This window comes from Auxenochlorella protothecoides (assembly GCF_000733215.1).
Source record: "Auxenochlorella protothecoides strain 0710 unplaced genomic scaffold scaffold82, whole genome shotgun sequence".
NCBI classification, from domain to species: Eukaryota; Viridiplantae; Chlorophyta; class Trebouxiophyceae; order Chlorellales; family Chlorellaceae; genus Auxenochlorella; species Auxenochlorella protothecoides.
In genome coordinates, this window is record NW_011934215.1 from 24028 (window position 1) to 51373 (window position 27346).

The following is a 27346-nucleotide window of genomic DNA, read 5'->3' on the forward strand; positions in this document are numbered from 1 at the left end:
TCAGCAGCGCTCAAACACACGATACAGCTGTTCCAGCCGCGTCAGCTCCTGCACGGTGCCGTCCCGCGCCCGCAGCTTGTCCGGCACGAGGCGAGCTCGCAGGAGGGGCAGGAGCTGGTGCTGCATCTGCCAGTCGTGCGACGCGAATGGCAAGCCCTGGGTGGGCAGGGTCTGCGTGGGGGCGGGGGTTCCTTCCTCCTCCAGCATGGTGTGTTGCCCAAACAGCGCGGCCAGCGCCTGTGGTGAGGAGCAAGGGAGCGCGGTGACAAGTAGGTTTAAAGCAGGGTTGCCTCTCGGCAACAGCTTATGCAGACCTGTGCCCAGGCGGCTCGCAGCCCAGGCCCGGCAGAAGGGACACAACAGTCCGCACACCCTGCATCCCTCAGGCCAGGGGCCTACCTCGGCAACCGCTCGGAAGCAGGGTCGCTCGTGGAACCAGTCCACAGTGCAAGCCAGGGCCAGGATGAAAGATGGGAGGCCAAGGGGACTGGGCATGCTCGTGTCCAGCAGAGCTGGAAGGCTGGCCAGGCACCCATCTGCAGGAGGATGTGCGGGTCGGATGTGTGCTCCAGTGGTTGTGAAGCACAGATCGCACAGTTCACATGGCCTTGGACCATGGAGCAGCCTTGTGTCATGGCGAGAACCTGTCCCCCTAACCCCCACCCTGACCCTGCCCAACCCTGGGCGCCCCACACCTGGGGTGATGTCAATGGCAAAGTGGTCGGCAAGCATATCTGCACGCTTAGTTATCAGCTGTAAACAGCATTCTGGTTCACGGCCTTCTAGAGGCTTCTGCAAGGTGGGTTCGGAAAAAGTAGGGATGAGAGCAGGATCCATAGGGCCTTGCAATGCATATAGCAAGTCGCACATGCCAATGCAGCAGCTTATGCTCCCCTGTGCAAGCTAACAATCGGTAGCAACGGGAGCTCAACCCAAACTCTCGCAACTCATCACTTGTGTTGGCCCAACCTCCACACTTGCACCTCACCTGGTCATCCTCGAGAGCTATTTGGAGAAGACTACTAAGACAGAGTGGCGGGTCCAAATGTATTCTATCAAACTCCCCGAACCCTATCAATACCTGCAGGGAAGGAGGACAATTCTGGACCAGGGGCGAGTGTGGTGTGTACACGCATGCCGTATGAGATTCAACTGTCATCAAGTGCAAGGCAGCACAATCCATGAGGTCAAAAAGCCCGCAACGTTGCAATCGCTGGCACACAGCTCTTCGCAACGTGTGGAGGCACACCACGAGTCCACATAATCAAGAGCACTGCCAGCAGCCCCAACCCAAGATCCCTGCGCCCCAGCATGCTTGCCTGCTGATAGGCGAGGTCTTGGAGCAGCACAGGCACATTGGCGGCGTACAGCCTGGTCCCATGCTGCAGCAGGACACAGGTGGGGTCGGCCATGCCAACGTAGGTGTAGTTCTTCAGGACCTCCACCAGACCTGCTGGGAGCGTTTGCTTGTGAGTCATGGTGCTGGGACGGAGCATGCGCAGCTCCCCCTCCAACTCCATTGCTATATCCATGTTTTGCTGCATCCAAAGCAAATCAAGAACACAAACCACAGGGAAATTCCCATTCCCCGCCGGCATCACCTGGGTGGGCGCTGGCCTGGACCTCCTGGACCATCTCCTGCACGCTGACCAGGCTCTCCCCCGCATCGCTGCGGCGCCCCGACCCCGTCCTCGTCACCGCACGGCGCTGCAGCTGGCGCCCCGGCGCGGTCGCCTGGCTGGGCATCGCGTCCGCTTCCTCCGGGGATGTCGGCCCAGGGGCCAGCAGGCCCCCTATCTCGAGCGCCGTAGGCATGAAGGCGTAGGGGCCCTCTGCCTCTGTAGCAGACTGCAGTGTGTGCGGTCCTGGCATGGTCCGGGGCCGCCTGACGGGGTAGACCCCGGGCCTGTGTGGAGAGGGGCACGGGCTGCCATTTGCGGCCGCCAGCGCCACTTGCCCATCCTCCTGGGTGTCGATCGGTCGGCCTTGCGATACCCCGCCGCTCCTTGCCTCTGGACAGGCAGCCACTTCGCCTGGTCTGCCGGTCGCTGGCGAGACGGATGGGCGAGGTCCGTCATTCCCGCCGTCAGCCTGAGTTTGCGTCTGTCCAAGGTACGCGTCCAGGGTCAGCGCCTTTGCGTCAGTCCTCACCAGGCGCTCAGGCCGGTAAGCATTGGGCTGGGACTGGCTGGGGCCTGCGACGTCTATGACCGGTGCACCTGGGAGCTGGGTCTGTGGCGGTAGCCGGGTGTGAAGAGAATGAGCTGAGCTCGCGGCTGGCACAGGGGTGCGAGCGCCATGACACAGCCAGCCAGTTGACACGTCCCATGCTCCCTCTCAGCACATCGCAGCCTGAGGACGCTCAGGAGGGGAGCCCAGCACTCTGCAGGGCAATGGCCCTACCACACCAAGCACACCTGCACAAAGGTGCGCGCGTGGTCGGACGCCAGCAGGGCCGCCTCGACCTCCTCCCGCACCGCGTCGATGAGATCCTCCTGATGCAGGAACGCTACCTGCGCATGGATGTGGGGACCCGTATTTTCGAGGTTTTCGTCGGCAGAGCCCGCAAATGTCCCGCGGGAGATGAGATTTCCCTGCCCGTCACCCACTCAGCAACGGAGCTTGATCTCGGCACCCAACACACACCTCCTTCTTGGTGGGGTGGACATTGACATCCACATGGTGGGAGGGCAGCGTGATGTCCTAGGCAGCGGGGGGGAACAACAGAGCGTCAGCAGGGCACGCACGGGCCATGGCACAGTGAACAAGGATAGGGAAGCAGTGAGAGCCCCACCACAAGCGACTCACCAGGAAGAGGAAGGGCTTGGTTGGCCGCTGCAGGAGCGCTGATATCGCTGCCTCCAAGGCCCGCTGAAGCGGAGAGCAGTCGACCGGGCGTCCGTTGATGAACAGGATAAAGATCGTCTTCTTCCCAGACCAGCCAGCGCTCGTGACGAGAGCCTGAGGATTGGAAAGGTTCCAGGTGCACTGCGCTCTCTATTCATTGAGCATTCTCGTCGCCGCCACCGCTGTGGGCAAGCAAGTGAGCAGGCCCGCCTTTAGTGGCTCACAGATTCTCACCCCAGCACTCGTCCCTTCACTTCACGCCCCATACTGCATCCCCAGCGTCCATACCACCAGCACCCCCTACCTCCACTTGACAGCTGAGGGCGTCGTCGTGGTCAAACCGCGAAAGGTCTCCCCGTGCAAAGGAGATGGGCACCACGTTCCTTGCCACCGCCGCCCCGTGCACGGTTCTATTGTGAGGGACAAGTATGAGTGTGGAAGTGAGATCATCTCCCTGCCCGCGGTGCGACACCAGAACAAAACCAGATAATTCTGTGACCACATGTCTGACACCACTTAAACACACATACGCATGCTGGGAGCCCCATCCAGGCCGCACACACCCTGAAGTCCCTCCTGGGCTGTTGCGTGTGGCGCTCACAGTACGACTCACCGTATATTTTGCAGCCGGGTTGCGCCCCTGAGTGTCACGAGGTCTGCCCTGCTCTCCCCCGATCGCTTGCAGACAAAAGCGATGCCTGGCTTGTACAGCGCATACCGTCCCACAATGTCCAGGATGGCCGCATGCTCCTCGCCAGCAGACTTGAGAGCCTGAGTTTGGGTGCGGAGCAAGGGCATTCAAGTGTCATCTCACTGCACCTATACAGCAGGTGCACTTGCCCGTTGATGGCTGTGTGCTTCGATGAGCCCCAGCAGTCCCGTCCTGGGCAGTCCATGCCGAACCGTTCCCATTCCAGCTCTACCCATGCTGCATGGCATAGAGCAGCGTTGTCGGCCCACCTTCTTCCGGAGCGGCACATTGTAGAACATGTCCTCCACAAGGATGGTCGTCCCCGGGTTGGAGGCACACGGCACCGGACCAGGGGGATCCATGACACCTGTCGCCGAATAAAACTCGGAGGGTTGCTGACACTGAAACAGGGAGCCAACAGGATCTTGTCCAATACCCAACAAGCTCCCCCAACACACACACCATCATGGTAGGTTGCACGCAGGGCGTGGGTAGCCATGGCTGGCTGAGTCGTGATGGTCACGTGGGACACAAAGCTGATGCTGGCCAGCGCCTCCCCTCGGAATCCAAGCGTCTAAGGGGAGGTGTGGCGGAGAGGGGAGGTATGAGAGGGTTGCAGCCTGGCTCACGCGATGGACGAAGGACTGCACCATCTGGCCAGCATTGCAAGAACTGCATGCTGAGAACCCACTCTCTCCCCATGCCTGAAGGGTCTGTAAATCCTCAAACTGGCGCAGCTTGGAGGTGGTGTGACGCTCGCAGAGGATAGGCATGTCCTCCTCCTGCGTGGGGACCATATGACCAAGGTGGTGGGGTCGGAAAAGCAGTATCTGAGAACGCTGCCAGTGAACGCAACTGTGGCAAGTCCCGCATGAGTAGGAAGGTGGGCATTGGAGTGAACCGCACAAGGATGTTGCGACGGCCCTGGAGGGTGGGTGCAAAAAGGGGCACTCACCCTGATGCCATGTCCATTGTCTTGGATCTGCAGGATCTTGGATCCACCGTCCTTGGATATGACCGTGATGGATGTGGCCCCAGCGTCCAAGGCGTTCTCCAGCAGCTCCTTGAGGGCGCTGGAGGGTTTCTGGATGATCTCGCCTGCCGCGATGCGATTCACCACCCCTGGATCCAGCCGTGTGATGACAGCTGGACCGGCAATCGCCATGGCGGACGGGTGCCCTCCTATTGCCGGGCCTTGGAGGACAGGTTCACAGCCATGTGGCGACGACGTGAGTGCAGCATACTGTCCTGGGCAAAATTTCAGCAAGGTAACCACAGGCACAAACGTGTGCGCTGGTATGTGGTCTGCATGGCAAGCACTTGAACTATTTGTCCCACCAGATCGGTTCCGGCCGTGCTGTGCGTGCAGTGCAGTTTTCCGGTGATATGAACGCGTCAAGATTCACCTGTCACTCCACGCTGCTCCTTCTAGCGACAGGTGGTCAGCACTACGACCACCAGTCGCAAAAGTCCTGTGCTAGATGCAATCTGCCCGAATCTGAGCCCCCGGCGGTATGAAAGTCGAGCCACTCCTCGACACTTACCACCAAGGTACAAGTGTGCTGCAGCGTTGAGGGATCGAGTTAAATGACAATCGTGTGGGATCAACGGTATTGTATGCACGCATATCTGTGTCGCTACCTCTCGAGCATGCTCGGCGGCCACAGTCTCTTTGCCAAGCACCGGCCTTGAAGGAAACCGCTAGGCCAGCCTCGATGAATGGCAATCGAAGAGCCCCAGAAGTACTTATTCCAGCAGAATTCACGGCGCTGAATGACGATTTGAAAGGACAAACGCAGCTGTCAGGAGTCGGAGTGAGTAGGGAAGTGGTCTTCCCCCAGATGTTTCACCGTCGTGAGCAGAGTTGTTCAGAGTCGTGCGATCACCACCTTGACCCCCTCATGAAAGCATCCTTCAATCTATTGAGTAATGCTTTTAAAAGGTGGCAGCAACCATGCAGGATCCTTTCGGTGAACGGCGCTGCACTATGTTCCCAATGTCAAACAATCATATGCTCGGCCTCCCTCATCAACAGGCAAGCGGAGCACCATCGCCTTCACAATGGCGCACACCCCAAAGGCCGGCTACCTTGACGCGCATGACCAACCATTGTCGCACCCACAGCTGGCCCGTGGTAGCTGCTGGGCGGAGTGCAGAGGTGACCAGGCATCATGTAGGCCACACTTTGTACATGACGCCCCTTCTAACACCACCGTCGGCTCATGCGAGGAGGTGCCTGCACCCGCCAGCCACCCCGACCCCGGCCACCGATGCTGCCGAGCGAGATGCCATACAGAGCGAGACTTGCATGTCGGCACTTCGCCGCAGGTGAGGCAAAGCAGTCGAGATGTTTCCCTGGGAAGGGTCTGGCTTGGCTCCGGCATTGCTCACCTGGTGTGCATGTGTGCTGTAGTCATCGGCTTTATATCCCAGGCTCTGTGTCAGTGGCACACCTGTTAAGGAGGTGCAAAATATGCTGGCATAAGCCGCCACAACCTCCCTCCCTTCCAGGTGCCTGCGGCTGGTGACAGAAAGGCAGGAGGCCCAAGCCCTTTCCTATGCGGAGGCCAGCAACGCACTGCAGCAGTCCCTGGAGATTGATGCACTGGGTGAGAGGCATTCAGAGGATCGATTAGCCACAGGCTGGTTGGTGCATGTCCTTCCAGTTCGTCCAGGGAAGAAAACTGCCGTACCTCCGCGCGCGCGTGTGCTCTCCTCGTCGCCAGCTGTCTACACTTGTACAGTCCTGCGTGTTCCACCTGCAAGTACAGTGCGGAGCAATCGCTTGCTCACGGCGCGTCTGGAAGCCTTGGAGGAGCAGATCATGGCGGTGGTGCGGGATGACTCCCTCCTGGACCTGGTGCAGAGCCTGGCCTCCGCCAAGGTCGAGCTTGCTGATGCCCAGTGGCGCTTACTGCAGCAGGAGGTGAGCGGTATGGCTGGCCTGGACGCTTGTCTCGCGATGGGTGGGAAGGAACGGTGGGGGGATGGAGATCTGACTGCGCATGCGAGTTCGCATCCGTACCCTGGACTTGTCTTCCCAACCCGAGAGACCATCGGCCAGTTGCCATGCCACAGGGCCAGCTGAAGCAAGCGCATGAAGCGCTGGTGCAGGCAGGCGCACGGAGCTGTCCACTGCCTTTCATCGTCGAGTCACGGGGGGCAGAGTCCACCATTCCCGCGCTGCACCAAAAGGCATGCCTTGGCACATGCCCCTCGGATTCAAGGGCCCACGCCCTGTCCATCTCGCTCTAGCGGACTCTCCAAGGGCTGCAATTGCGCCCCGCAGCATGATCTTCGGTGTGGGGCCTGCGCCAGAATCAGCCCGCCGTCCACATGTACCTCGGATGCGGGGCAGCTCATGTCACCTGTACCTCACAGCTCTGCTCATATTTTGCTGTTTACAGGCTCCTTGCATGCCTGCTGTAACATGTCACCCCTCACCCATCAGCAAAGCTGATTGAGGCGAGGGGTGGAAACGGCTCGGATTTGGCCACCACCATCACCTTGTTTTTGTGGCTGATGTAACCCCGCACATACCTGCAAGGTGGGTTTGAGTTGCGATGGTGCGGTGCAGATGTGCATCAGCAGGCAACGGCAGGAGGATGAGCTGGGGTACTCTCTACACTGTGCGCCAGGGCAAAGCATCCGCACCCACCCTGGTTCCCCACACGCCCTGCTCACTTGCGGTATATGAGGTTGGCGCACACACACTCCACCTCGTCCATGGTCATCTCCTCCTCCTGTGAGCCAGACTTGCTGGGTACTCAGGGATACAATCAACTCCCATTGCCTCCAAATCATGGCCCCACCCCTCCAGTGACTGCGGCAAGGAGCACAACATGCGCACCTGCTGCGGTGCGGCAGCTGTCTGACACCTCAGGGCCGCCAGGACCCAGTCCAAGGGGATCTGGGTTGCCTTTCCCGGCTCCGCTACAGCATGCACAGCATGCACCTGCTCGCTCGAGGGGTTGAGGGCCGTGATCATGGTCAGGGGCAATCATGAAAGCATGCATCTGCAGTGACAGGGTGGAAAGCACACCATCCGAACAAATCCATGTCAACCACCAAGGGTAGTCGCCGGCATACCTGCTTGAGCAGACGTCGCAGGACGGCCAGGCGCAACTTTTCCAGCAGCAGATATGTGCCCTGAGGAAAGCATGCCACGGGTGCGGCTGAGCGGCAGACAAGGCTCACATCTGTGGCTTCCCCTCCACACCCCAGTACACCGCACAAAGTAAAGTGACAGCACCTCCTATTTCTTGCTTCCCCCCAAACCCAGCTGCAGGACAACCACTGTATACACACCTCCTGGATGAAGGTGAACTGTTGCACATCCATGGTCGTGTCAAACAGGCGCATGTCCCCTGTCCGCATGGCCTGCATGAGCGGCTGGTACTGCTGCAACTGGTACTGCTGGACCAGGGCTGCGGAAGGGAACCTGCCCAGCAGCAGCTGCACCTGCAGAGCGGGGTGGAAAACAGGGAGCAGAGGACGGCTGTTGCAGTGCCAACAAAACGGAAAGGGGGTGCCCAGGGCACGCAGCAACTCCTAGGGTCGCCAAAAACATGAGCAAAATATGAAGCGGCTCTCAAATTCGACTGCAGAGCAGCACCTGGTTGGAACCCCACGCCAAGCACAAGAGCGTGCAATGCAAGACACATGCATGGGGAACAAGGACAGGGTGGACCCTCGTGCTCATCGTCTAGCCCTGCTGCACATGTCACCGGGGCGGCACAGCGCAGCCTCACCGGCACGAGATACTTCAGGATCTTGGCCTTGTTTCTGACCGCGCCTCGGTGGCAGTGCTGCAGTGCATACTCCAGGCTTTCCCGTGCCTCTTGCTGATGAGAGGGGAAGGTGAAGGAGGGCGGGCTAGCGTCCGGCAAGATGGACGTGTAAGGGATATGTCCGGGCCAACGGTTCTGGCTGCGGCAGGGGTCTCCATCGATTTCCCATGCCGATCCACTTCCCTGGCCCACTCACAAAGTTCTCGTCAAAAACAGCCAGGCGCCCGACGTAAAACTTATAGGTCACCCTCTGAGACACGGGGAAGAGCTCAAAGGGCGCAAACTGACGCGACACGACCTGCATGTGCGATTGGGTGGAGTCAGTGGGCACCGGGCGCAACACAGACACAGTGGCTGCACGAGGGAGCATCCAGGCTCAAAATGCCAGCCCACGCTGGCGCCGCAGGATGCATGGTACCATGCCGCATGCCTCCCCAGCTCCATCGCAAACCTAAGGATGTACAAGGACACCCGTTCCTCCACACCACCCACACACCGTGCGTGTCAGGTTCTTGCACAGTCGCAGCGTGTTCAGCTTGAAGTAGGTCTTGATCGAGACATTGACCACATCCAGCGCCGCCAGCCGCTTGCCCTGGTTCCCGGGGGCCTGCAGGGCCACGGCGAAGCACTTGCGTAGTTGGTCGCCGCAGTCCCCCAGTCGCGTGGCTGGCTTCCCCGCGGCTTCCAGCTCCTGGTCGGCGGCCTGGGCAACGCTGCACCGGGGCATGGGTGTGCGGGGAAGCAGACAGCTGGGTGACGTCAGGTGGGTTGGGACGGTATTACCACGGCAATCCAATCAAACCCCCTTCTTCACGATGTGTGGGTTGGGATGTGCAGCGGAGGCAGGAGGTGCAGCGTTCTTGGTGATCCTAGATCCTACAGGCACCGATTGGCTGACCATCCAGATGGTCCAAGACAACATCAAAACCCACCTTCTCAGGTTGTGCACCATGCTGTGCATAAGGGGCACCACCCAGTCCTCTGAATCCTCGCGAAACACCTGCAGGGTGGGGGTGAGTCCTGGAGTCCATCAGCCTAAGCGGTGTGCGCTCTCACGAACACATCCCGCCCCTCAACACTCCTCGCCTTGATGAAGGGCTGCAGGGCAGCCACCAGCTTATCATACGCCTCTCCCCGCTTCCCCTCCTGGAGAGCCACAATGCAAGCCCAGAAGAGCGCCAGGAACTCGGCCCAGCCTTCGGGGAGTCGGTTGGCTGCCGCGACGGGGTCCCAGCGTGGATTGGCATTCCTGGCAGCAAAGACGGCCTCCTGGGTGGTGCTGTTGTTCACCTGGAGCAGCAGCCTCAGGCGTGCACCTGCATGGCATCCAGACGTGTCCAGGATGGGGTGTCCAACATCCAGGAGCACAAGTATGTCGAATCCTTGACGCTGAAAGCCGAGTGGGCCCTCACACTCAGGCACCTGCGAGACTCACTATTTCGGCGGTTGATACAGTCGTTGATGGAGTGTACCAGACCTCCGATGGAGCTCATGGTTGTATCAGGCCCGGCCTATAAGGCACTGCGTTGTCGCGCAAGTGCGTTCGCTTTGTGTGCCGGCTGAGGGGGAAGTCGCACAGTCGTGCCAAGGAGGCCCACGATCACCTTGTGCTCAACGATGTCGTATTGCCGGGGTTTAAAGCCACGTGCATCATCAGATCGGAGGGGGGGGCGGATGATGGCTGCCTATGAGGAGCTGGGGCCCCTCTCTGTGCAGTGCCCATTACGACATACACTGGGCGCGGTCCGTCTCGCGGTTCAATTTCGAAAAGCAGCAAGCTGTTTCCGAGACCGATGCATGCAAGTGCGACCATGTTCCTGAGTTGATTATCTAAAGTAAAGCATCAAGACCATGTTACGAGCTGAACTTGCGGCTTATCTTGGGGTGCGGGGGGAATGCTCAGGGAAGTGGTGAGGCCTGCGACCAAAATCTGCATGTCCTTCAATACCCAGCGCATCCGCTCTCCTACAGGTCGTGGGCATCTCCGCAGGCATACTCCTGATCCAGGGCATCAAGTACTCTGCACAATTTGCGCAAGGAGGAACCTGGGATGGCCGTGCCCCGGGCTTGCGGCCCAGCAACTGGTGGCCAGGCCAGAGCATGGTAGGCTCCTGGTGAGGATGGAGTGACGAGCACTCGGGAGCGGCCGAGCACTTGGGAGCGGCAGCGTGACCGTTTCTAGGTGGTCAATCACCCTATGGGCATCGTGCTGGCCCTGCCCATGCTTGCCCTCTCGCATGGCGAGTCCGAGTGTGTCCTCCTGGGATGACATGTACACCTCCATCAGAAACCCCATCCCCTCCACCCATGCTCTGGCTGTCACCTCAACAGGACCTGTCGGACGATCAGTGGCGCACCTTCAGGTCCAGCCTGCTTCCCCTGGCGTGCGTCCTCCTGGCGCATGCCTGCCTGCGTGGCGTGCTGACTCGCTCAGCGCGATGGCAGGCGATCACGTCGCTCCTCCTGGGCCTCGCTTTTGCAGGCATGCAGGAGGGGCGATGCCCTCCTTTGGGGGAGGACCCCTGCTGCAGCCGCGCCTGCCGTGGGCACCTGGGCGTCGGAGGTTGATGCGGGCCGACCCTTCTTCACCACATGCCCCTGCCCGCGACCTGCAGGGTACCTTCACGGCGTGGCACTGACGTATGTGCTCGGGCTTGCTCTGGCGGGCTTCGGGGCGGCCCAGGGCCTCGCAGGGTGCAAGCATGGGTGAGACGGGTTCCAGATCCAGGGAGTCTGGGGATTCAAAGGGGGGGGAGGGCAGGTTTGCATGCTGTACGAGCAGGGCTACAGACCGTGCTGCTCCATGCACCAACCCTACCCCATGCCACTGCAGGGTCCTGGCGCTGTGGACCTCGCACATGGCGGCCCTGCTGGCGGTGCGCCTGACCGAGGGCTTCCGCGGGCTCGACTCCGGGGCCCACCGCGGCCCAGTTCGCTGGGAGATCTGCTACAACATGACCCTCCTGCGCATGCTCTCCTACTCACTGGACCTGCACTGGAGGAGGAGCAGGGCTGCAGTCCTGGCTGCTTCCGAGAAGGTACTGTGGGGATATCTCCAGGGATTGCCTTCATGTGCAAGTCACTGACATTTACAGAGCGACTACCACCCTTGAGGTCTGACCCAGTCCAGCCGGACAGCTCGATGACTGGAAGATTTGGTCAACCCTAGCTTGTCTCAAAGAGGGCAGAGTGCCTGTCCTGCAAACATCAGCACACCGCACAGGGCTCCACTCTCCTAACCTCCACCCCTTTGCCCACTCAGGCCGCTCCCGAGGTTTCCCCCCGGACAGCCAGGCAGCGCGCCGCAACCTCCCTGCCCAGCGCTAAAGACTACGGACTCTGGCCCTACCTGACATACCTTTTCTACCCGCCACTCTACCTAGCCGGCCCAATAATCACCTACCAAGACTTTGGCTGGCAGCGCAGGCGTACAGCGACAAGTGTGCCTCCGCTTCAGGTGGGCACAGGAAAGCGTAGAGCACCATCCAATATCTGTGGAGACTGAAATTTGGCCCCAAAGCACGCCATTCCGTGTTGAGGTCTACACATAGCCCAACTTCTCCACCTACAACCCTCCCAGGCGGCACTGTATGCGCTGCGTTTCGCCAGCGACCTGCTGTGTCTGGAGCTGCTGACACACCTGCTCTACTTCAACTCGCTGGCCAAGCATCGCGTCGGCGCCAGGCTGGGGCCTCATGGACTGACGCACGGCGCCTTCCCGGTGGCGCTGACGGGGTGGTGGGTCCTCACCTTCATGTGGCTGAAGTTTGACGTCATCTGGCGTTTCTTCAGGTGGGCCAGGGGATCGTTTTGTGGATGCCGGCGCTAGGAACAATCACGGTGCAAGCGAAATATGTAGTGGATCACAGGACGGAGGATGCTGGCCCCTCTATCCTGGCAAGGGCCCTGCAGGGCTGGTATGAGCGCGGCGTTCTGCACAGTCTGAACTCCACCACAGCGTTCTCTCTTCCCCATGGGGCTGTTGCTTGTACACCTTTGCTCAGCCACCCATGCTGGGATGCATCAGGTTGATGGCGCTGGTGGATGGCCTGGATCCACCCGAGAACATGCCGCAGTTCTTTGCCAACAACTTTGATGTGGAGGTCAGAGGGGTTGGCGGGGGAAAGTGAGGAGTATGCAGCACCTCCTGGCAGTCAACGTGACGGCACTTGCAAGCTCTCAAGAGTATGTGGTGACGACTGTTTGTGAGCGGACCCCCAATCATACTCCGTCCCCCTGGCCTGCAGGGTTTCTGGAAAGGATGGCATGCCTCCTTCAATCTCTGGCTTGTCAGGTACCTGTACATTCCCCTGGGAGGCGCACGGTCGCGGCTCCTGATCATCTGGCCGATCTTCATGTTTGTGGCCGTCTGGCACGATCTGGAGGTAGGGCGCTGGGAGGCGGGAATCCAGGAGCGGAAAAACTCTACACTGTTGAAGTGCAGCCCGTTGCCCCGCCTCCGACAGTGGCAATTGAACTCTCCACACTCGAACTCTCCTCACTCTACAGTGGCGGCTGCTGGCCTGGTCGTGGATGGTGTGCCTCGCATTCCTGCCAGAGCTGCTGCTCAAGGCCTGGGCTGCGATGCCCCGGCAACAGGGCCTGAAGGCACGCCCCGTGTGGCGCCATATCTGCGCAGCTGGCGGAGCAGTGAACATTGCGGGGCTCATGGCCGTCAACCTGACAGGGTTTGTGGTGGGGATGGATGGGCTAATCGCATTCATTAAAGAAGTGCTGGGGACCCCAATTGCAGTACCCTTGGGGCTGCTTACCTTCTTCTCCGCAACACAGCTCATGTTTGCCTGGAGGGGATGGTTTGCTTAGCGGATGTGCTGCCCCGGAACGTGACGGTAGCACGCGCCACCTTCCAATGTGCGGGGACTCGCGCTTTCGTGGCATGAGACATGAAATCCGCACCCGATCACGACTCCGATAGACATTAAATAATTCACAAGTGGAAGATTCTTTTCCTTGGGAGATTCAATCGCTCATCTCAAACCCGCGAGGGATTTTCTGAGGTCGCGAGCGGGCCTGCCGGGTGCCGCTCCTCCGTCAGCCATGGGAGCCACTCCACGCACCAGTTTGGAGCTCGCGCCGTCCACTTCATGTGCCCTAACCTCCGCGGGGGTGGCCGCGTCGGCTGCTAGGAGCGTTGCGGCCACAGATGGGGCACCCACCGAGGTTCCCACCGAGGCAGAGCTGCTGGACAAGGATGTGCCGACCAGCGCTTCCGTGGCGGAATTGGGCGGTGCTGGTCCTCTGGAACCTGAAAGAATCAGCTTCTTTAAAGGACTCATGGCCTTCATTGTAAGTGTTTTGTATGTGGCAGGCTTCCTGTGTTCCCCCCCCTGGGTCTGGGATGCTGTGACCACGGGACACCAAGCAGGGGAGTGAAGGACATGCACCCAGCCATTGCAGAAAGGAATGGGTTGCATGTGACATGTGCCTGCTTGGAATTTCTTCCACGGTGCGTTCCTCAGCACTTTCACGCTGGTCTTCCTTCCACCCTCCCGTTACCCGTGCAGGGCCCAGGTTTCCTTGTGTCGAGTGAGCCATTTTTCGCATTCAATTGTGTTGTCACTGGCTGGGAGGATGAATTAAATGGATGGATTCTCAGGGTGCAGGGTCAAGTGAATTTTCATCAGCAGACGTGAGAGTCGGACGGCATCCGTGTCCTCCACGAACCCTGAGGCTCACCGTGCGCTCCTCCTTCCACCTCCATCCATCGTCAGTGGCATACATTGACCCCGGCAACCTTGCCAGTGACATCAACCAGGGAGTGCAGGCAGGATACACCCTCATCTGGGTCACCCTCTGGTGCACGGTCCTGGTGAGTGTTGCCTGGCAGATGCGTGCATGGGAAGGGAGTGGGGAGGGCGGGGTGCGCTGCCATCTGCCCCCGTCACCGTCCCGTCAGGGCTGCGACATCCATTCATCCGCCACCTGTGTGTCCCTTCCTCGCTACATTCTGTCGGCTCAAGGCACACGTGCCCCTGGCCACCTTTACACACATGCAAACATCTCCACAGACATGCACTCACACAGCCTCCTCCTGGTCCCGATCGTACTCTTCCGCAGGGCTTTGTCATGCAGATGATGGCCGCCAAGCTTGGGGTGGCCACGGGGCGCCACCTGGCAGAGCACGCCCGCGAGAACTACCCCATCTTCCCGCGCATGGTGCTCTGGGTGCTGGTGGAGCTAGGCGTCATCGCCTGCGACATGATCGAGGTGATCGGAGGCGCGGTGGCGCTCAACACGCTGAGCAATGGCGCGGTGCCGCTGTGGGCGGGGGTGCTCATCACCGCATGCTCCGCCTTTGGCGTGCTGCTGCTAGAGCGTGCCGGCATGCGCGTGCTGGAGGCGGTGCTGGTGTCCCTCATCATGACCATGGGCGGCACCTTCTTCTATATGTTCTTTTCCACCGACGTGGACTACGTGGAGGCCCTCAAGGGTGGGTCTTCGGAAGGGGGGGGGGGGGGGAGGGCGCGCCCGACAAGGATGGGCTACCCTCTCGCATGTTGGGGACCAGCCTGCGAGAAATGCTGTGGGCGAGCGCAGGGCTGAAAGGTCCTTCATGTGGCTCATGCACCTTCATGACTTCCACCCCAACTTCCACCCCCCTCTCCTCCAACCCTACACCAGGCATGGTCATCCCAAGGCTGAATGGGCACACCATCCCCTATGCTGTGGGCGCCATTGGGGCCATCATCATGCCCCACAACCTCTACCTCCACTCTGGCCTCATGATGTCCAGGTGGGAGGTGGACTCTGCGGGGGTCAATGGAGACGATGGTGGGGACGGGAGCACACCGCGCCTGCTGAGATCAGCCATGATGCTGCTTCAGGGGTGGCGGCAAGTCCTGCCTACCCTGCAGTGCCATGCGCCTATTCAACCCTCCCACCCACCCACCTTCCTCAACCACTGCAGGTCTGACTACATCGCGGTGGTGTCGGTGCGCCGCGCGCTCCGCTTCGTCAAGGTGGAAAGCGCGATCGCACTCACTCTGTCCCTCATGATCAACATCTCTATCATCTCCGGTGAGGATTTGTTTTGGGGTTGGTGGGCTTGTAGTGTAGTGACTGAGTGTCGTGTGCATGGGTGCAGGCACCTGCTCGCTTGCAGGGCGGAGATGTGCGAGAGCATTTTCGCTCCTCATGTACCCATCGCCCCCCACCCTCCCCCTCCCCCGGTCAGTGTTCTCTGGCGCATTCTACAACTCCCTGGTCGCGCCCCAAGTCGGGCTGGGAAATGCCGGATTCGAGCTGGGCAAGATGTTTGGGACCGCGATCGTGAGTTGCAGGGATCCCTTGGCATTTTGGGGGGTGGCTACCCAATGACGCCTTCCAGCGTCGGCTATTGTGCAGGTCCACGTTACTTCACTTACCTCCCCGCCCAACCGCTCACCTCTCATTCCGTCTTTCTAGAGGATTATCTGGGCGGTGGGCCTGCTGGCGGCTGCCAATGCCTCCACGGTGACCTCCACCTACGCCGGCCAGATCGTCATGGACGGCTTCTGGAACTGGAAGGTGGGCGGGGGCCCAAAGAAGCAGCGCCCACCTGCTGGTAAGCCCATCCCACCAGCGATGACAATCATCCCCCTTCATTTGCGCAGATCTCCATCTGGTGGCGCACGCTGGCGGTGCGACTCATCACCCTGGGCCCGACCCTGCTGGTCGCGGTGTTCCTCCGGAACGGGGACGCCAGCTTTGACACGCTCACCGAGTGGCTGAACATCGTGCAGTCCCTGGTGCTCCCCTTTGTTGTCATTCCGGTGAGGGAGGGGGGAGGGGAGGACGAGAGTGCGGGGGTAGACCCCGATTCGAGGTCATGCTTCTCCGTCAGGACCCCTGCAGAGCTCGCGCCAGTCTCCTGCCTGACTCGGCAGTGCCGGTGTAGCCGGGATACCTGACTGATAAGGAGCTTCTCAGACCAAGAGTCTCAGCCTCCGTGTTGCCCCATGTGGTTGCACCTGCGCAGTTACTGCTGTTCACTTCCTCGGAGAGGATCATGGGGGAGCACGCCAGCCGACCCTGGTTCACCGGTGAGATGGGGTTGGGTCGCACCTTTCATGCTACTTTGGATCGTGCCTGCCATGCCGTGCAAGGCCTGTGAGATGGGAGGCATACATCTCAGGGCTGGCAGGATGCCAGGGTATGCTGCCGCACTTGAATCCTGAGGACGGTGATGCAAACCCCACTCCCACGCTGCCGCAGTCGTCATGAGCATCTTCACTGCCATCCTGATCGGCATGAATGGGTAAGAGTGGGGAAAGTAGGGCACTATGCCTGACCAAGGACTCACTTTGCGCTCTAGCTCCGGCTTGCACTTTCATGGGGGATTATCCCACCAAGCAAGCTATGCGCTGAAGTCCTGCCTCCAACCCTGCTGCGAGCGCAGCTACCTGGCGGTCACGTTTGGCCTGAGCGAGCTGCCCAGCGAGGTGACCGAGGGGACGGGGCACGCACGCGAGGGTTGTCACCCGTGTGACGCAATGCTCGTCGGCCCTGCCATGACCCCGCCCGCGCCGCTTTGCCCCCTGGTCTCCATGTATCTACATCCTTCCTCTCAAATCCACGCAGGACTGGGCCCGCTTCCTGTTTGCACTGATCTGCACCGTGTACCTGACCTTCATGGGCTACCTCATCGTCGGCGTGGAGAGGTGCGGGCATCGTGGGAGGGGGCGGGCGGGCGGCGCCGCCTGGCAGCAGGGCGAGGCGATGCCCAGGGTCACGTCAAAGCCTTGTGTGTTCCCCCGCTCCCGCAGGTCTGCGCGCTGGTGGGCCAAGTCGACAAGCTTCCTCAAGACGAGGGCGCGTCTCGTTTGTGCCCGGCCCGCAGACATGATGGAGGTGCACCTGTGAGCGCCACTCCTCCCTTTCTCCCACTGTCCCCAGCTGGCCAGCACGTCGTAGTAGGGTCCTAACCCCGTGCGCTGGGTATTACGTTCTTCTGGTAACTCCTTTATGGCACTTTTGCAACCTTGTTATTTGTCCTTGATCTGACTTCTTTCCTCCGCATGGGTGGCATGTAGAGGACTGTCTTCTTAATGTTTAGTAAGCGGGTGTGGCCACGGAGCGCAGGATCTGACCAGGCAGTGAGGGTGCCCGTTCCCTGTGCCGGAGGACAGCCAGGATGGGGTACCAGGCACCGTGCAGGAGATTGCACCATGAGGAGAGACTGTGTTGATGACATGGCTTTGCTTCTGCTTGCGCGCAGATCAGAGGATATGTGTGGGTGCAGGATCGTGGTCGCCCAACCTCTGTTTCCCGCTCAATCACGCAGGCCAAGTGTCACCTGCAGTCCCCGTCTCAGTCCTGCTGGCCGCTACTTTGGAATTCAGCAATGGATCGGCAGAGGTTGTCGGCATTACGTTGCATCGGAAGTCTCGAGGAGGGAAGCTTCCCTCTCAACTGTGGTCATCATCCCCAGGCCAGCATTGTGTGCGGCCGCACTTGGGGACACACCCTCAACTTACGTGCAAGCCGCCATATGACCTTGTCAATAAAATCAAAGGCTCAATGCGGGCCTGAGTAGAAGAACATCATCCCTGCCGGCCTTGAAAGTGCCCCAGGTTCTGTGTCAAATAACCTACGAGAAATACGAGGAGGAGCATGCTTCATTTTCCCATGCGCGAAAGTTGTCGGGTTAGCTCCCGGGGATTCGCACTGGGGATTCAGCTAGAGCAGGTAAGGGGTATGACTGCAACGCGAATCGCTCACCCCGAGCTTTCTCCCCCCGTTTTCAAGCAAGAAAATAGCAATGGCGAATACATGTTCAGAACAGTGTAATCCTTGCCGAGCTAGTTGGCTGTAGCTTCGACACGAACAACTCTTTAATCCCTAAACCCCTATACCCTACAGCGAGCAGGGGATTCACCGGCGTACGCCTACCCGAAGGTGGCGCACTCGCTCGACTGGTTGAGCAAGTGAACCGGAGGGTGAGGCACATCAACCAGCAGGCAGACTCCTCTGAAGCACTCATTTTGACTTTCTGACGCGGTAAAGACCGAGCTTGCGGTCTTCCCGATGAGCGACATGCCGCCGTTTGAGCCAGCGTCGTTGCCTGCCCCTGCTGAGCCCGGGATTGCAACCGGAGCCGAGAAGGAGGCCCTCGAACCCACAGGTTCCCTGCGCATGGCGCGCCTGCGTGAAGCCATCGATGGTCCTACCATAAAGCCACTTTTTAGAGAGAGTTTGCGAGGGGACCCGCCGCCGGGGCTGTCCGAAAAGTTCAGGGTACAGTCCTTCTGGCGAGGCTTACTCTCCTACACGGTGAGTCGCAGCACCTGCTGGGTACTCCCTCGTGCATCTTGAGGGGGCATTGCAGGATCCCTGCAGCGCCTCGGGCGCCGTCGTCGGTCCATGACCCTTCACCTCTGCAATCATTCATTGTCCGGTCCGCGCGTCACCGCGAACGTCCCCAGCCAGACACCTGGCATCATGCCCCCCACGCCCTCACCCTCCCCCCCATCCCCCTTGCTGCATCACAGGGCCCCGGATTCCTAGTCGCCAGTACGTCTGGGTACCAAAGGCAGGATGCAGTATGACTTTCAGGCCTACCCTTCCCCCAGACCCTGCCCTGTCCCAATGTTGACCACCCCTTCCCCATCTGACACTCCCCAGTGGCGTACATGGACCCCGGCAACCTTGCCAGTGACATAAACCAGGGTGCCGTGGTCGGCTACTCCATCACCTGGGTCACCGTGTGGTCCACTGTGTTGGTGCGTGCTGCTGTTTGGTGGACCCTGAGGGAAAGGCCTGGTTGCCCTTGTTGGGGGAGCCTCGCAGGGTCCCGAGCCGCTGTCGCGCCAGGCAAGCCTGGCCAGGGTGGGTCGCGAAGTGGCGGCCCCGAAGGGCCGCGAACTCGACCGCGGAGGCAACACACCCTGCTTCACGCCCTTCCCCCGCTCCCCACCACCAACCCCACAGGGCTTCATCATGCAGATGGTCGCCGCCCGGCTGGGCATGACCACCCGCCAGGACCTGGCCCAGCACGTCCGGGCCGAGTACAACAGCACTACCCGCACCCTACTCTGGATATTTGTGGAGGTGGGCATCCTCACCTGCGACATGGTGGAGGTGATCGGCGGGGCCTGCGCCCTCAGCGCCCTCAGCGGCGGTGCCATCCCCATGTGGGCGGGGGTGCTCATCACGGGGGCCACCGCCTTCATGTGCTTGGCCCTGGAGAGCGTGGGCATGCGCTACCTGGAGTTCTTGCTCATGCTCTTCATTGCCTGCATGAGCGGCACCTTCCTCTACCTCTTTGTCGACACCCACGTCGACTACATCGCCACGCTCAAGGGTGAGTCGGCCGCCGGGCGGCAGTGTTGGGGTTGACTGTTGTGTAGGAGGGGGGGGCTGGGTGGCCTGGAAGCCTGGCTCCCGCACCCGGGGACCAGCGAGATGTGAGCACCTACGTGCCCGCCACCCCAAACACCAACCTTCCCCCCTTGTTCCCTTGCCAGGTATTGCGATCCCGCTGGTCCCTGATGGCACCATCCAATATATTGCGGGCACGGTGGGGGCAACCATCATGCCGCACAACCTCTACCTCCACTCCGCCCTCATGATTGCACGGTGAGCAAGGCACGCCAGCAGGAATATGGTTGCCAGACCACGCAGGGTGTACTGCGCGCATGTTTTGCTGGGCAGCCAAGGGACTCAGTATGGGGTGCAAGGGACCTCCCGCCAGGTTTCCCCAACCCCGACCCCTGCACTGACCTTTGCCCAGGTCCAAGGAGTCGAAGGTCACACACGAGCGCGCCCTCACATACGTGAAGATAGAGACAGGCATCGGCCTCTTCATCTCCGTGCTCATCAACATCTTTGTCATCGCCGGTGAGTCTCCCTTGGTGGCGGGGCGCTGCACTTGGAAGACGCGGGAATACCCACTGAGGAATTCTTCCCAGTGCGCCCCGGCTCTCATATACCGAACAGCTGGTCGGGGTCCGCGGTACATTTCACCTCTAGCCATCACTGGCCTAAGTGCCTCCTTCTCCGCCCATGAACCCCTGACCCTTCTGCTCCTGCAGTGTTTGCCAGCGCCTTCTACACCTCCACCGGGGCAGCCAATGTCGGGATTGGAAATGCGGGCGCGCTGCTGGGAGCCAGTTTCGGCGCCGGAGTTGTACGTATCATGCAGCCTAGCTGTCCTGCTGCGTGGAGGGGTGCCTGGCGGGCCGGAGTGAGGGACATTTTGCCACCAGCTCTGGTGCCCATGATATGTGCCGGCGGGATCCTGCAATCCCCTGCTCCTGCGTCACATACCCTTCACAACTCAATGCAACACACCCTTGGCCCCTGCCCCTCAGCGCATCATCTGGGGAGTGGGCCTGCTGGCGGCTGCCAATGCATCCACGGTGACCTCCACCTACGCCGGACAGGTGGTCATGGACGGCTTCATGGGGTGGAAGGTAGGCGTGTGGGAGGAGGGCAGGGTGGAGGTTCCATCGAGGGTCCACGTCGTGCCGACCTCTCCGGCCAGCAGCGCCTGGCGGCCGTCCCCGGCGCCGTATTGCTTGCCAGAGTGCTTCACATGACGTGGCATTCCTTGGCCCCTCCCCGCCCCACCCCCCCCTCCTGCTCTCCCCTCCCAACCTTCCAGGTGAATAAGTGGTACCGTGTGGCCGGGACACGCCTGCTGACCCTGGGACCCACTCTCTGCATCGCGACCCTCCTCAGAGGGGCAGACCAGTCCCTCACCTCGCTGACCAACTGGTTGAACATTGCACAGAGCCTGGTGCTCCCCTTTGTGGTAATTCCGGTGAGAGGCCCCTGCCTGCAGGGCATGAAGGCCTGCCAGGCCGTGCGGTGGGACTCCAAGCCTGGGTCGTGTCGGTCACGCCGCTCTGCTCCATTGCCTGGTCCCAATCACCGCCCCCCCGCGCCGTGGCCTTTGACCCCAGACGATCGTCATCTGCTCCAAGTCCCGAGTGATGGGGCCGGATGCACTGTCCGGCTGGTTCTTTATCTTTATGATCCTCTTCACGCTGGTCCTGGTGGCGATGAACGGGTACCTGGCCGTGGACTTCATTCTGGCCGTCTTCCCAGACCAGGCAGGCCTTTTCTCGGGAGGGAAGAGGGGGAAAGAGGTGGATGCGCGGGAGCTGGGGGCTCTGGAAGTACACGGGCGTTTGTGCGCCCAACACCCCCTCACCCACTGCCAACCTGGGCATTGACGCCCGCCCACCACCTGCACGCTCTCTCCCTGGCCCACAGCCATGGGGAAAGGCCGTCTTTTCCATTATCGTCATCCCATACGGTGTCTTCATGATTGTCCTCGCCCTTGGGCAAGAGAGGTACGCAGACACGTTTGGGAAGGTTGCTGCCTCGGTGAATGCAGGTGCACGCCACACGAAAGAGGCCGCTCAGCAGGCTCCCGTCCAAACCCTGGAACCTCGTCCTGCCACATGTACCTTGCAGAATGGCTGCGTGGGCAGGGGCGGTGAGCACCAGTGTCAAGCACATGTTTGCTGCAGCACAGGCTCCCATTCCCAAGCCGACCACAATGGAGGAGGCGGACAAGGACAGCGATGCCATCAAAGATGAGCCGTCTCCTGCCAGTGAGCTTCCTAAATGACTCACTGCAATTCATCTGTCCCACTGTCGTGGTCCGTGACGCATCGTGGATGCACAGGTGCATATTTATTCCAAGTACTGACATGTTGCTTGCCACCCCCCAAACCCATGCAATGCTGCTGAAGATCCACCCACAGGCAAATGCTTGCCCTCTCTCTCACTCAATCCATTGAAGTGAAGTCTTGTAAAGTGTCTTTGTCTTCCCTGGGCCTGCAACTCCTGTGGCACTCTAGGAGGATGGTGTGACACCGGAAGGCCTACGGCTACAGCCCTTCACGTGCGGCTTACGCCCCGACAGTCTCGGGAGGACCGGGCCGCTCCAAACAGGAACAGTAGCTCGCACTCACAGCAAGCGAGTGCACCGGTGCTGTTTTCACACGCAAACAAATCAAGTCACCAAAGCTGCAGACACGAGGCGATGGCCAACCAGGACGACCTCTCCGCCCTTCTGGACGGTGCGCGTGGGGTGCAGGCTGCATTTTTGCAATCATACAATGCTGCAGCAATGCTAATATTCACTCGAATCGCTCTACAGATGCGCTCGGGGACTTTTCCACTGTGTCCACCTCGGTTGTAGAAAGGTGCGTGAGCATGGGGAGCTCGGTTGGCGGGGTGCACAGCTCGAGCATGCTCGCGCTCGGCCCAGCCACCTCTCCCTCAGCTTACCCACATCGCACCCATGAACACAGGGGAGAGGGACTGGAGACAGGAGTGGCAGGAACCTCCAATGCTGAGCCTGCCGCTGGGCGCACCTCAGCAAGTGCAGAATCCTCTGGCCTCAAATTTGACCCCCTTGGGCAAAGAGGGCGAGCATCGAAGGCGAGCGCCACCAAGCCAGCAGACCCAGCTCCACGCAACGAGGTGGACCCGAGACAGGACGTCGGGCTTGGAGGACTGGATGGTGAAGAGCTTGCCAAGGGCTTGCAGAAGATGCTGGCTGAGTTGGCAGGTAGGTAGGCGGTGTGGATCCCTCGGAAGTACATGTTCTGTGCGTTGCCTCTTCGGATGATTGGCCTGTCTAGAATACAGTGCAGAGACTCCCTGTAGCCCCTTCACAACCTCGCCATGGCATCCCGGCCCGACCAGTCGTTGATCTCCTGGCGCAGGCCCGGAGGGTGTCGCCCCGGGCACCAGGCAGGCCGGGCCCCAGGGACTTACAGCCGAGCCGCAGAACAAGGACCTGGCGGCGACACTGAAAGCCCTCGCAGATCAAGCCCCGGCGTTTGAGAGGGAGGGAGGAAGCCAAGGTGATCACAAGTGTGTGGCTGGGGTAGTGGACTGAGCCGCCAAGCAGTGGGGTTGGTGCTGATGGATTTACGACGCCTGGCCACCTGCACAGGCAATTCTGCTGCAGTGTCCTCTAGAGTTGAACCGCCTTCGGCACCGGGGGACGCTTTGTTCTCTTCCATGCGAGAGCGCCCATGCTGGCCAGCCCCGTTCACCCCTGCCGAACGCAGGGCCGAGTCGGCCCTGGCGCTGTTTGCATGGCCACCTGCGCGGCTCCTCTTCGCCGAGTGACAGTCCCGCCAGGCTGCTTTCTCCCTACACACTCACGCAGAGGACGCCCTGGCTCAGCTGGCTGCCCAGCTGGGGGGTGCGGGGCTGGGCGAGGCGGGCGAGGACGCGGCCGATGGCCCCGAAATGGGCTCCTTTGTGGACTCCATCATGAACCAGCTGCTGAGCAAGGATGTGCTGTACGAGCCGCTGGTGGAGATCGGGGCAAAGTACCCCGACTGGCTGGCGGCGCACAGGGACGAGCTGCCGGCGGAGGAGCTGGAGCGGTACGGGAGGCAGTACGAGCACATCCAGCGCCTGCTGAAGCAGTACGAGACGGATCCAGAGGACTTTGGGGCGCTGCTCGACCTCCTCCAGCAGGCACGCAAAAAGTTGGTACCTGTGAAGGGAGGGAAAGGATGAGATAAGGGGCAGGGGGGGATGGGGCCTTTGTGCTGTGGCCAGGATGGGGGCAATGGAGGCAACAGGATGAGGAATCCGGGCGAATGAAGGTGCCACGGTATGTCGCTTCGGGGGGGGTTGCCACTGAGTGGCCGAGCAGCAAGGGGGTGCCTGGACCTGAGATCGGGGACGCAGCCCATCAGTCCCCTTCCCTCTCCGCACTCCCGAGTCGGGCCACTGTGACAGCATCCCATGCACACCCCTATTCCTCATCCCATGATGCCCAGATGCAAGCCTGTGGCCAGCCTCCCAAGGAGATCGTGGACGAGCTGGCGCCGGGAGGGGAAGGGTTGGGCGCCGAAGGGTTCCCTCTCTTTGGAGGGGGGGCAGAAGGGAGCCCGCAAGGTCCTGGAGACTGCTGCGTGCAATGACAGTGCTGTCCATGGCGATGTAAGACCTAGGGATGGATGGTCTGGTGCCGAGGCAATAGGCAGCTGGGTTGAGGCAACATGCAGCTGTCATGACCCTCGCTGGGTCACTGGCCCTAAGTTGATGATGTCAAGTATGTTGGCAGCACTGGCAGGACAGCGAATGTTGTGGGGGTCCCCCTTGACCGGGCTGTTGCCCCACTTTCCACCTGTTCCCGCTCTGCCCCGAGTCCACGCCTCCTTGCGACGCCTATGAAACCCAACCATCACACTGCATTCGGGGTCTCGTCTGTAACATTCCTACTTTAGGTCATATACAGCGGTCCACCGTTGTGGGGGCCAGCCCGCCCCCACAACAACCCATGAGCAAGGGGAGAGCCTCCATGCGAGTGAGTGGTGGAGACGATTTGCCATTTGAGCTGTTGATTTAAGAAATCCTCCAGAGATTGTCTTGACCCCCCAAGAGGAAGAGGGCATGCTTCTGAGAGTAGGACATGCAGCCATCCTCAGGCAACGTTGGGATCTGCAGTTCTTTGTCGTAGCCGGTCATACCGCTGCATCTCCTCTGGGAAAGCAGTCTTGAAACGTGCATGCACGGCGGTCCTTAGATCACTGCAGCCAGGCGGGCATGGGTGCTTGGCATACATTTGCGCTCCCGCAATGATTAGCTCCGAGTATATGGCACAGAAGAGCTCCGGCTGCAAATCCAGGCAAGTCAACTCCCCCCCCACCTCCTCACCGTACGGCTTCCACCTTTCCCTTGCAGGCCTGGTTGGCAGCCAAACTTGAGCGAAACACAGCGCTGGTAAATGCGTCCGGATTGTCCCCCTCATCGATTCGCCTGCCGTGTTGAGAATGAGACAGGACAGCTGAGTTGTTGTCTCTCCTACAAGGGCCGCGGAACTCCAGGCAGCAGCAAGGTACAAGGAATTCAAAGACACTGCCTCACAGCTGTCCAATGTACCTCAGCATCTCCACTGCGACTTCGATGGGGGTCCCATCCTGGGCCAGTAGCCCGTCCTTCTGAGCGACCAGCTGCTTGAGGCACAAGGAGTATTCCTCCCTGCATCCAGGCATGGCGCTCGAAAAGTGTAAGAGGCACGCGGCTACTTGCACAGCCCCCCAAAGCGAGGGCCAGGCAGAGAGGCCGATGCCTTACAGTTTGCTGGGGAGCAGGCCCGGCTCTCCTTGGTAGTCTTGGATGATGGCGTTGAGCTCCGCGATCTGGATCAGCAGGGAGGCACAACCCCCGGTCTCAAACATTTGGGATGCTGTGGCTCCCCAACAGTGTCAATGTGCCGCACCTTGAGGAGTGTGGCGTCGATGGTCGCCTTCACCTCCCGAGCCATCCCGTGCTGGTGTTGGTCACGGCACCGGCGTCCGCATCCTTTGGGTCAGCATCTCAGGCTCCCATCGTTTGCATCCAGTTCTCGAGTATCTTTGCTTTGACAGCCTGGTGTGGGGTCGAGCCCCGCAACATGCGATACTGTCGCGTCCACGACGAAAGGGCGCTCGATCCCGCTGGGACCCCTGCCCCGAGAGCGCTCCTCCACCCGAGGTACCAGCCGTCAACCGCTCCCGAGGCTCCCCACACTCCCCCTCCCTCCCATGAACACGCTCGTTCAGGGTGCTCGCATAGCTTCCCGTGCCGCTGGGATGCCCCCTGGGTCCCCTCCATTCACGATGTTACATGGCGGTCACCAGCGATCACGGTGGCACGTCACCCCAGGGGGCTGCGCCCCGCCGGGGCCTCAGAGCGGAGCGGGGAGCAGGCCCTCCGGCCCCAGCGGCGTGTCCAACAGCAGGTGGGTGTCGGCCGCCAGCGCAGCCACGCTCCCGTCCCTGCGCGGCGTGCCGCCCAGCCCAAACTCAAAGTCCGGAGGGAGGCCCATCGCCACGCCGGGCGGGGGCGAGGGCGAGGGCCCCAGCAGGCCCGCCCCCAACATCCCCGCCACGGGTGTGTCCAGCGCCGCCAGCAGGCCCGCCGCGCATGCCCGGTCCGCGCCGGGCGCGGCCGCCGCCGGCGCCGCCTGGGGCCCAGCCAGCCCATCCAGGAGACGCTGCTGGAGCGCGGCCTGCTGCGCGCGCTGCGCCGCCATCACGGCCGCGTAGCTAGCCTGGTGGGCCTGTTGCAGGGCAAAGAACTGCGGGGCGGGCGTGCCCTGGGGCCACAGCATGGGCACCAGACCCATCTGAGCGGAGGGTGAGGAGGGGTGAGGAGGGAGAGGTGTTGGTGCGGGGACACAGCGGGGTAGGGAGGGGGGGAGGGGGGGAGTGGGGGGAGAGGGCCAGGCCTGTCCAAGGGGAGCCTGACATGCAGACTGCCAGCAGCAACTGGAACCCACAGTGAAGTGAATGCGCAGCGCTTGAGCCCATGCCTCTGCTGGCCAGGCCTTCGGAGGCATGGACCCCCAGATTCCCAGCCACTCATGCAGCCAGAGCCGCATGCCCAGGAGCCTTGTCTGACAAATAAAGCTGGCCTCCTCTCCCCACCTCCACCACTCCCCCTCGTGAAAACTCACTTGTCCCAGAGCCCCAGGCCCCCTGGAAGAGTCGCCGGTGAGCATGTGCATGGGCATCATCACCATGTGCTGCTGCTGCTGCTGCCCGGGCGCGGCGCCGGCCGCCGCAGCCGCCGGCGCTGCGCCCGTCGATCCGGGGCGCGCCGCCTGGCCCAGCACCTCATCCACGCCGCTGCCGCTGTCCAGCGTGGCGCCGGACAAGCCGGGCTCGGTCTCGCCGCCGGCGCCCTGCCGCGCCTGGCCCGATGTGCGGCCCCGCTTCTGGCTCCCCGCGGCGGCTCGGAGCGGGTTGTCCACGCAGTTCTTGCACCCCTCGCACTTGCAATGCTCGCCACAGGCGATGCCCGCCTGGAAGCACTCGCAGTACTTCTTGATGCAGCCGGACTTCTTGCAGTTGCAGCCGCGGCGGTGCTGCACGCCCGACTCCACGTCCACCGCCGCGATCTTGGGAGTGAAAGGGATTGGGTTTGTGGCATTGGAAAGCGAGGAATGGACCATGAAGCTGTGGCCACACCGCGCCTCACCCCAGCACTTGGAACCATGCCCGAGATCGAGGGGAAAGGGTGGGGTCCATCACCCGCGCGAACCCCCCCC

The 27346-nt window shown here is 61.1% G+C and overlaps 5 protein-coding genes across 5 annotated transcripts in view; 2 read left to right on the forward strand and 3 right to left on the reverse strand.

Moving 5' to 3' along the window:
* F751_6095 (DNA mismatch repair protein Mlh1) lies at positions 1-4703 on the reverse strand (the record flags this gene model as incomplete). The annotated part of the gene is made up of 11 exons (XM_011399728.1): positions 1-237; positions 1356-1450; positions 1602-2232; positions 2418-2513; positions 2647-2703; positions 2809-2961; positions 3152-3257; positions 3461-3618; positions 3808-3905; positions 4001-4112; positions 4494-4703. The coding sequence occupies 11 exons, from the start codon at positions 4701-4703 to the stop codon at positions 1-3; spliced, it is 1953 nt and encodes a 650-aa protein (XP_011398030.1).
* Positions 4704-6978: 2275 nt separating this feature from the next.
* F751_6096 (PCI domain-containing protein 2) lies at positions 6979-9821 on the reverse strand (the record flags this gene model as incomplete). The annotated part of the gene is made up of 11 exons (XM_011399729.1): positions 6979-7078; positions 7223-7281; positions 7389-7493; positions 7628-7687; positions 7847-7999; positions 8290-8382; positions 8525-8626; positions 8825-9041; positions 9261-9328; positions 9385-9644; positions 9764-9821. The coding sequence occupies 11 exons, from the start codon at positions 9819-9821 to the stop codon at positions 6979-6981; spliced, it is 1275 nt and encodes a 424-aa protein (XP_011398031.1).
* A 744-nt stretch (positions 9822-10565) lies between these two features.
* On the forward strand, positions 10566-17190 carry F751_6097 (Metal transporter Nramp4; the record flags this gene model as incomplete). The annotated part of the gene is made up of 21 exons (XM_011399730.1): positions 10566-10578; positions 10944-11034; positions 11162-11366; positions 11591-11785; positions 11909-12120; positions 12356-12454; positions 12623-12713; positions 12838-13016; positions 13410-13576; positions 14061-14158; positions 14407-14779; positions 14971-15082; positions 15257-15366; positions 15524-15618; positions 15754-15855; positions 15942-16100; positions 16307-16370; positions 16543-16585; positions 16727-16769; positions 16909-16988; positions 17094-17190. 21 exons carry the CDS (start codon positions 10566-10568, stop codon positions 17188-17190), a joined length of 2628 nt encoding a protein of 875 aa, XP_011398032.1.
* Positions 17191-17955: 765 nt separating this feature from the next.
* F751_6098 (Metal transporter Nramp3) lies at positions 17956-24233 on the forward strand (the record flags this gene model as incomplete). Its single annotated transcript, XM_011399731.1, has 14 exons — positions 17956-18015; positions 18819-18840; positions 18952-19049; positions 19258-19630; positions 19794-19905; positions 20060-20166; positions 20361-20455; positions 20640-20741; positions 20933-21091; positions 21234-21419; positions 21547-21626; positions 21751-21890; positions 23465-23796; positions 24090-24233. 14 exons carry the CDS (start codon positions 17956-17958, stop codon positions 24231-24233), a joined length of 2010 nt encoding a protein of 669 aa, XP_011398033.1.
* Positions 24234-25981: 1748 nt separating this feature from the next.
* Positions 25982-27346, reverse strand: part of F751_6099 (Lin-54-like protein) — a gene marked incomplete at both ends in the record, with an annotated part of 3648 nt that continues 2283 nt past the window's right edge. Inside the window, 2 exons of the mRNA XM_011399732.1 lie at positions 25982-26072; positions 27072-27196. Of these exons, the coding sequence (XP_011398034.1) occupies positions 25982-26072; positions 27072-27196 (216 nt within the window). The remainder of the gene's footprint in view (positions 26073-27071; positions 27197-27346) is intronic.